The sequence below is a fragment of the Trachymyrmex cornetzi genome, unplaced genomic scaffold (genome assembly GCF_001594075.2).
Source record: "Trachymyrmex cornetzi isolate Tcor2-1 unplaced genomic scaffold, Tcor1.1 scaffold74, whole genome shotgun sequence".
In the NCBI taxonomy this organism is placed as follows: Eukaryota; Metazoa; Arthropoda; class Insecta; order Hymenoptera; family Formicidae; genus Trachymyrmex; species Trachymyrmex cornetzi.
This window is the reverse complement of record NW_017300070.1, coordinates 591937-601769: the sequence shown is the minus strand read 5'-3', so window position 1 is coordinate 601769 and position 9833 is coordinate 591937. Positions and strand designations below refer to the sequence as shown.

Here is a 9833-nt window from a genome sequence, read left to right as displayed (position 1 = left end):
ATATAAATATATATAAAGGGTTTTTGAAACAAAGGATAATTCACTACAAATGTTAAAAATAAATTTTTAAATAAATGTTTAATAGATTAATAATGAGCTTATTTTTGGTTAAGGCTGTATTTGAAATATATGTATTTTGTATTACTTATAATTTACGTAGTATTAAAAATGGTTTAAAAAACTTTTGTCTTTATTTTCATAGTCTTCCGTACGATCAAAATCGTACAAAATTATTATTAGCGAATAATATCAAAATAAAAATTGTGAAAAAAATAGTCTGTGTCTGCTTAAGAACATAATTTATTTTAATATATTTTTTTATCTTCAAGCAATAAAATGTATATGATATAATAATAGTAATAATAATTATGTTATTAACGCAATTTAAAACAAACTCTTACACTAGACCGCCTTCTTCCACTAGTTTTGTAAAAAATTCTTCGACTCTGTCACTTGGTTCCACTTGACGTACTATGTCTATTAGGCAAAGTAATTTCTTAATACCAATGAATACTCTGAAACCATAAAATGTATAACAATAAAATATATATATAAAGTATTTATATCATGAGAAATTCGTAATGATAAAATATCTATTAAAATATCTATCAAAATATATTCGCTGTATCTACCACATTACTGGATATCAAATATATTGTCTTAATAAAGTTAAAGATTTCAGTAATATCATACTGTTGCTTTTCTTGAAGCTTTGCCCGAAAGGAAGCCATTTTATGTTTTGAAAAGAGATTAACTTCATCCAACACGTTTAACATATGATCAAGGGTTGACAAATGAGGTACATGAAGAATGGTATTAAATGTTGGAAGTAATTCCACATTGTTTAAAAATTGTCTGTAAAAAGAAATACATTATTAAGAATATGTAAAAATACGTTTGTTAATTGTTTATTAATTGTTTTTTCTCTATGTCCAAGAAAGTTCTCATCTTACTGGCAAGTAGAAGTGCACAAAATCAACAATTTATGACCAGGCGGTGGCGATTTCTCTAATAACATCAAAAGTGTTTGCAATATCAGAACAGAATATTTAAAATTAATTGGACAGTAACTTAGTAGACGTTCAATATTATCAATTAAAATGCAGCTGAACTGCGAACAATATGCCTCGTCGAATACCTAAAATGTACAAATGATAAGCGATTATTCTGATCTTTACAACAAATATAATTACAAGAATTTACTTATAAACTTGTGTAATGCAAAATGAGTTATATCATACCTTCCGTATAAAACGACATTTTGCAGATTCATTGTCAAATTCATTAAGGCTGATTATGTCTTCAGATGTAATAACTTTAACAAATGAGAAGTTTGAATTCTTTGCAATTTGTACGGCAAGCGTTGTTTTTCCACTCTTTGGTAATCCTACCAAAAGAACAGAAAAGAGTCCAGTTGCCTGAGCAACTTTAATGCATAAATTGCCATTTTCAAGAATTTCAGTTACCGGTGTACCCCAAATAATAATCTTATGGTCTAACCATTGACTTAATGCTTCAGTCAATGTACTTGTAAATGCCTAAAAGATATGAAAATAAACATTTATAGTGACTATAGATCTTATATAAATGCAAGATTAAATTTTACGATCTAAAAATTATGTATTTTCATGTAAAATTAGTTGCTGGAAACAAAATTGATAAAGTTAAACCGAAGTAGAACAAAATAATGAAAAAATACATTTTCAGTTGAAAATTGCTTAAATTTCTGTTTTTTTTTTGTATTTCATTTTCTTTGTAATGTAAATGTTCATGAAAAAGATGTGACTATTTAAAAAAAAATAAAAATTTTAGAAACTCAAGAAATTTGAACAATTTTTGACAAAAGCCTTAAGTGAATACACAGAAGAATAACTTAGATGATATTTTAATTATAATTGATGAAGTAGTTCAATTGTAAGAGTAATCAATAAATAATAAAAATTATTTGTTTATTCATTCAATGAACAATAAAAATGAATAAAATTATATTTTTGTTTAATAACACATTTTTGTAGTTTATTTTATTATTTTTGTTAAAAATTCAAATTTAAAAAATGATTAAAAAATTACATTTTTCTTTTGTAAGTACTTTAAATATTCAAAATAATCTATGCAAAGTTTCATTATGAATAGATACAAAGATCTAGAACAAACAAATATTTTGTTTATTTACTGGACAACTAGTTCATGCATTGCAATGTTACTCTACGTAAATAATCTTGAATACATAATGTACTTACATTAAAAAATTGAAATTTGTATCTTCTCTTCTGTTACGTTAGGCCTCTGGCCTGTGTTACACCTCTTTTGTATGCTTGTGATGCACACGCTGATTATTCAATTGCCACAAGCATATGGGACCTACAGTTTTAATTCCGGTTCCGAACGGCGGATTTTTCCAGAGGTGTTTACCTCTTGAAAAATCCACCGCTCGGAACCGGCATTAAAACTGTAGTCTATAGGTCCCATATACTTGTTGCAATTAAATAATCAGCATGCGCCCCACAAGCATATGAGACTAGAGAGGTATAACAAATCAGAGGCCTAACGTAGAAAGAAGAATAAAAAAATACTAACGATAATGCGCCATTGAGTTTCATTTATTGCAGTCGGTGTTACTGCACATATCATCGATAATATGTGCAGTGACACCGGCTGCTCTAGATAAGACTCAATAGCATTAGGTATCGTTAGTATTTTTTCTTCTTTTTTTTACGTTACGCCTCTGGTCTGTTACACCTCTCGTCTCTCATATGCTTGTGGGGCGCACGCTGATTTCGAGTGTTTCTGTGAGCAAGAATACTCTTGGGAGGTTGCCGGTCTTTTCCGAGAGGAGACACGAGCGTAAATATTTCGATTCCTACTGGGATGTTCAACCCGGGACCTCTGGCATGATAGACCAGTGCGCGCGCTGTTTGCCATGCCACACTCGCGCTCGAAATTTTCATCATTTATTTTATGGCGTACATTTCCATATATTTTTATTAGAGCAGGATTAAAAAATACTATTTATTAAAATAACTTATGATATACAGATAGTAAACCGTCACTAAATTTGTCGTATTATTTTTAAACGTGATTTAGAATCTGTAATGTTTTCATAATTTTATTATTTTGAAAATATGTATAAAACATCCTTAACACATTCAGTGAATAATAAATATAAAATAAAATATACAAGAATACGATCGGATAGTGTTTTCGAATGTAACCTTGACCGTGCGGACCGCACTCTCACATGTTTTTATCTTTTTACTTTTATGGACATATCAATGTTTCGTGCATGTTAAATAATATCGCACGATTTTGTATAATATAGTCAAAATCTAACAATCAAAACTAACCTTTACGCTAGTGAATCGAGTTTCTTCCTCTTCAGAATTTTCCGTCTCTTCAGAAGAGTGTTCACTTTCATTTTCTGTATTTAACTTACGTTCCTCTTCCATATTTAAATTATTATGTTTTTGTTTTTTAAAATTTAGAGATTTTAACGATTTATTTGAGATTTGTATTTTTTTGTCTAAAAAGCTCCTTACACTTGGAGATGATACGGCCAATAATAGTTCTTTCCCTCCAATCTTCCACAGATAAATTAAATAAATATTATCAAATAAATATAGAAGACAATTGTAGAAGAGGCAATTAGTTTTGTCAGAAACTTACAAAAATTTTAACGTCTGCACCTGACGAATCTTCAGATGCAACAATGATCGAATCGATGCTTGTATCACAAAAGGAAAACAGGAACTGACTTGAACAGACTTCTTTATGGAGAGTATATATAATACTCAAAGCAAATTCAATCCGGACAATAGCGAAACAGGGATTGAGATTCTTCTTCTGTTCTCCAATAAAGCTTTCTAACACCCGTAGGTCACGGTACCAAAGATAAAATCGAAACTCTTGATGTTTTCGGTCCAACCGGGTTTGCACTAACCTTAATGACGTTTTGTGCTCTCCTATTGGTAGAGTGTATAACGTCAACCAATAGCAAAGCATTTTCCAACTCAGGTTGGTGCAAACTCGGTTGGGCCGAAAATGCTATTATTTATATTTGATTCTACATCTTTTGCTAAATTTTAAAGTCCTATTGTAGGCCTTCTACAACAAGCCGCAAGTCAGAACATCAGAAGTCTTAACCAGTCTTAACCAAGTCGTTCAAGTTGGTTATTGGCCAACTTCACCGATTATGACTTAAGATCGCTTAGAACTTCTGACTTGCGGCTTATTGTAGAAGGGCTGTTTAAAGAAGCTCTCTGGTCCTACACATATATTGCGCGATTTTCCAATACATGCGTATCCCCACCACTTTTGTACATGCTTTTTTCTGCATTTATTTAATATGTATTATCAAAATTTTTATTATCTACATTCATACCTTCTCAGGGTGTGATTTTCGGGTGTTTTATTGTTACTTTGCGTTAAAATGTCTTCGAAACATTCGAGATTGTGACACATAGAAACGAGATATGAGAATACAAAATATGTAAAAGTTAAATTCTTAATGTATGTAGACAAAATATTCGATTTTTTATGTTTATAAATTTTATAGATATATTGTGTTAAGAATGACTTCCTATATTATAGAACTGAATAATTGAAGAGCTATGATACAACTTGAGCTATAATGCTTTTGATGATAACGATGATGAGATGAATAGAATGTTAATAATTATATATTACTAAATTTTATGTAACGCATGGTTCCGTATGGAAACAGTCGGCTCATAGTTTGCAGATCTCGAGTTATACGGATTCTTGTTTTACCTCGATTTTCAACCACGAGTCTCGCACATTTTACGAAGGATTGAGATGTAAGGCTAGAAGAATTTTGTAAAAATTAAATTTAATGAAAAGTTTGGAAAAACTAGGTATCGGAGTAACAAAAGGTGCTAACCATAAACCGATGTATTATTAAATTTCGCTAAAATGAACAGTTGATTAATCAAGTTTAGAAGCATCTTCAGAAATGTAGGTAATTCTTAATATATACATCTATATAGTTATAAGATATATAGTCATACATATAGTTATAAGATATATGTCTTACTACATAAACTGTTATAATTTGTTTAATACGATTTTGATTGTTATGAAAGAAAATACAATTGTTTTTCTTTAGATAAAGGACATTTATTGCAAGAACTTGATTCAAATTTATTAACGATTACGGAGTAATCCGAGAATATATTAAAAAAAGAAATTCACACATAAGCTTAAGGAATATTCGCGAGATAATCCTTCACGTTGGATGGATCCAATTTTCTGAATCCGTTCGCGTCACAAATGCCGACTTCAATATTGTCCGCAGTCATCTGTCCTTCAAAACCTTCCTTTAGCGTCAAAATGGCAGTGTGAACGGCATCATCCAATTCCAGATCCTCGCTATACCTCTTTTCGAGGAACGTTTTGCCATTAACGAAGTTTTTGCCCATTGCGGTTGCCTTCCATGCAAAATATGTGCCAGATGGATCACATTGGAATAGATAAGGCTTGTCATTGTCCCAACCACAGATCAGAAGAGACACTCCAAAAGGTCTAACACCTCTATAAATTAGCAATGACAATAATTTAGTATTGTCTAATTGTTTCTTATTATAAGCAGAGATATCCTACATATCTATATTCAATCAAATATTTTTTTAACGTTTAAAAATATGTAACTTTATATTTAAAATTTAAGAGCAAGTACAAATCACAGTTGAAGACTAATGGTGAATTGAATAACTCATATTACACTAGAGTAGTACATATTAAATGCTGTTTTATATAAAATATTGAAATGCAGTGGCATAATATAATCAATTTTGACAATGAAATATATATATATATATGTAATACATGTATATTAAATAATGTGGAAATATCATTACCAAATAATTAATCGTTTAAAATATTTATATAGGTGCTTGATAAGTAACGATAAAACATGTTGACAAAAAATTTTTTTTTAATTCGTAGAGCTCTATGAGAAAAAATAAACAATTTTTGTCTCTTGCTGTTTTTCTGTAAAGTTTATAATACTTGATTAAAAAATTATTGGAAACCAATACTTTGTGATTTTTAGTAATTGATATCTTGTTAACTATTACGAAAATTGCAAAATGGTAGAGGTAATATAAAATGAATGGCAATATAAAAGGAACGGCCCGGAGGAATAGCTCAGTATCAGGCTGCTCCTCGCCTGATGAAGTAAACTGCAAGGTTCACAAAACATTGGCATTCCAAGAATGGATCTGGACACGGAGAAAACCCACGAAACACATCTTTATATAAAATGGTAAAGAACTTTTTTTGACTCAGTTTAGTCCGCTCTACCCCTATGCGAGTTTTATCGTTACTTATCAAACACTCTGTATACCTTCACATTTATCTTTGCCAATTCCAACGAACAGCAGCTTTTAGTATGTACTAATCTAGTATAATACAAGTAATCGTATTTACTATAACTCACCCAGATTGCGTGTATTCTTGCATGACCATTGCAACGCGTTGTACGAGTTGTGCAGTTGGGATAGGTTCTCGATATACTAGGAGATATTGTTGTGCCATTTTCCGTGCTTGCTTTACTAATAATCTGTAATCTGGACCCATGCCACTGTAAACCATGCCGATGTGCTTTGTGATCATTTCGACTTTGCTGACGCTATGTTCATCATAGAGAATGGATTTATGTTTGTTTTCCGTAGCCAGAACAACACCATTTAACGCCTTAATGCCCACGCTCGGTGCACCAGCGGCTACTGCAGCCAAGGCATATTCTATTTGCACTAACTTGCCTGATGGACTGTAAAACACAATGTCTCATTAATCGATATATAAATTATATAATATACAAATTATTATGAATATTATGTTATTTGTTTTTTTAATTGTGTTATTTATATAATTTTCAGATAATCAATTATACAACCTTGTATTTTTAGATTTGACACATGTACTCCAAGAATTTGACGAGTCATCTTGTCATATGTTATGTTTAGCTTTTTCAAATAAAATATACTCAAACAAAATGATTATTTATATATTTGTCAATAAGGGACTAATATTAATAAGATTGCTATTAATTAAAACAAAAATTTTTATTCATAATAAATAGAGAATGTGCCAAGTGTAAGCCCGGTTTAGAAAGAGGTTAGATTACTGTTTAATCTGTTTTTAGTGGCACCCGATTTTCTTTCACCAGATACGGAATATTGGCGTGATACGTGCTGTTTCATACGCGATTATTATGTTACTGTAAATATATTTACCTGAAGGTTGTTAACGAAAAACTATATCGTTCAGAAGCCATGACAATCACTTTACAGCAATACACAGCAATATCAAGCTACTGCACCTACTCTGTATAACGGTGTCGGGTGTACTACTATACAAGTGTAGCTTGACAGAAATGATTCAACAATGGTACGAGAATTGCACTCGAAATGTTCCTTGAATATCTCTAAATAAAATAACATACATGACCTTGAAAATGCTCACGCGTATTACAACACGCTTTAGATATATTATTAAAAAATTTATCAAAAAATGATAAAGTTTAATTTATATGTAACTCGTGAATAAATTTTTTATAATTGTAATAGTGTAATAGACCTTCTACAATAAACCGCAAGTCAGAAGTTCTAAGCGATCTTAAATCATAATCGGTAAAGTTGGCCAATAGCCAACTTGAACGACTTGGTTAAGACTGGTTAATACTTCTGACGTTCTGACTTGCGGCTTATTGCATATAGAAGGCCTATAAAACTTAATAATTATGTATCTATAGATTTACTCGTAATTGTATGTATATAATTTCTAAAGATTTTAGAGAAAATTAAAAAAATATAAGAATAAACATATTTATTATTGCTAAATATACATATTTACTAAAATATTAAGCAAACCTATGCATATATTAATTAATGTAAATTTATTGCAAGTGTATTTTAATGTTATGAAATGATTTATTAATTGAGACTAATAAAAAATAAGAAATATACTATAATATAATTATTTTTACATAACATATATAATTTAAAATATATATTACAAAATTAAATAAATTTAAAAGATAATCCCAGTAAAAAATTTGTTATATATATATCAGTATGTATAAATATGTATAAACATACCTAATATGCATAAAATATTCATAATCATATATAATTATACATCAAAAATATGTCCACATCTTTGTTTCTTTTGTAAAATTACTTTTTAGTGTACTACAAATAATAGTAATTGAGAAAACATCAAAAATAGTTAACGGGAAAATTTTCGCGTTGTTTGTTTTTTTAAGAAAAAATCAAGTTTGGAAAAATGTAAAAAAATGTGCTTATACATAACTATGTATAATTTTGGGAGGGCTCCGATTGCACACATCGCATATTGCACACATGTATCGCTCATTGGCAAAACAGTAAAAAATTACTAGGCACCAGTTGATATGAGTGGTGTATACAATCAGAACTGTATAGTCAAACGGGATCCTCCCATAATTTTACATGTAATTATATATGAGCAATTCTTTTACATTTCTCTAAATTTGATTTTTTTCTAAAACAAATAATGTAAAAATTTTCCTTTTAATTATTTTTGATATTTTCTGATTATTATTATTATTTTTAGTACACTAAAAAGTAACTTTAAAATGAAAGGATGTATGAACATGTATGGACATATCTCATACATAATTAAATATGTTTATTAATATCTGATGTATATGTTATGTATGTTTATATATGTTTATACATTTATACATGAAAAATTTTTTACTAGAAAGCAAATATTCTTATTTAATAAAATATAGAGGAGACCGGGGCTGATTGTCGTACGGGGTTGATTGTCAAAATGCTTATAACTCAAACAAGACACGGCAGGAAAATCTCTTTTTTTGACTGTAGATAGCTGATATAATATTAATTTATTGTGTAAAATGGTTTGCACCGCAAGCATTGTATATATTATTTATAGCGATTTTTGAGAAAACGAAGTTGGCGAGTTTTTTATGATCACCTATTTTGTTGTCTGACTAGTCTTTGGCATTATTAATCGTAATATTCCTGTATTCATAGAAAATGACATATCTTAGACGATCTTTGCTACAATTAAGTAATCATTATTCTGACCAAGTTTGTGAATACAATCTCTTTTATTGAAAATGGCTATGTGGGGTAGATTGACCAAAATGAGACGAGATTAGGTGACAATTAATTTTGATATCTTTAAAGGACACATTTTTAGAGAATATACTTACAAATATATTATATTTCATTTAGATATATATTTTTTCATTTTTAATATAGAAACTATATGGTACAAAAACAAATTACGTATTTTATGATTAAAATAATTATTTTATTTGTATTAGTACTATACCGTGGTAATTACTATTATTTTTCAAAATATAGAACTGATATTAAAATAAAAATTGTGTTTTTTATATGTATTGTCCGTAACAAATATTGCTACTGCCAATCCTAGAACGTGTGGCAATCAACCCAGAACACGGGGTTAAAATTAAATAACTTATTTTTATGATATGATGAATTCACGAGTAATATTTTTTTTAATACCTAAAGAATATAGGTATATTGTAACGTATATAATATTTCAAAATCAAGCATCCACTTTTTTCTAAAAATCAATAATCAAAAATTGTGAAAATCGGCCCCGGTCTCCCCTACTATTGTTAAATGGAAAAATAGAACAGAATATGGCATTTTAAATTGCTTCATGTACACATATTATATATATATATAATTGAAATGGGCAGGGGATGGCCGATTTAACAAAGAACGCTATATATATATATATATGGTCTTATATATGGTCTATATATATATATA

General features: G+C 29.4%; 2 protein-coding genes across 2 annotated transcripts in view; both read right to left on the bottom strand.

Annotated features, from left to right (window-relative positions):
- Window positions 1-397: 397 nt before the first annotated feature.
- Window positions 398-3464, bottom strand: LOC108767942 (vesicle-fusing ATPase 1-like; the record flags this gene model as incomplete). The annotated part of the gene is made up of 5 exons (XM_018518085.1): window positions 398-515; window positions 694-855; window positions 954-1138; window positions 1242-1538; window positions 3345-3464. Coding segments are annotated over 5 exons (882 nt in total), but the record flags the coding sequence as incomplete, so codon positions are not given.
- A 1650-nt stretch (window positions 3465-5114) lies between these two features.
- Prosalpha2 (proteasome alpha2 subunit) overlaps window positions 5115-9833 on the bottom strand; it is a 7056-nt gene continuing 2337 nt past the window's right edge. The window contains exons 2-4 of the mRNA XM_018518097.1: window positions 7254-7433; window positions 6455-6787; window positions 5115-5547 (exon numbers count right to left, since the gene is read on the bottom strand). Coding sequence (XP_018373599.1) covers window positions 5217-5547; window positions 6455-6787; window positions 7254-7294 — 705 coding nt within the window. The 5' untranslated portion in view covers window positions 7295-7433 and the 3' untranslated portion in view covers window positions 5115-5216. The remainder of the gene's footprint in view (window positions 5548-6454; window positions 6788-7253; window positions 7434-9833) is intronic.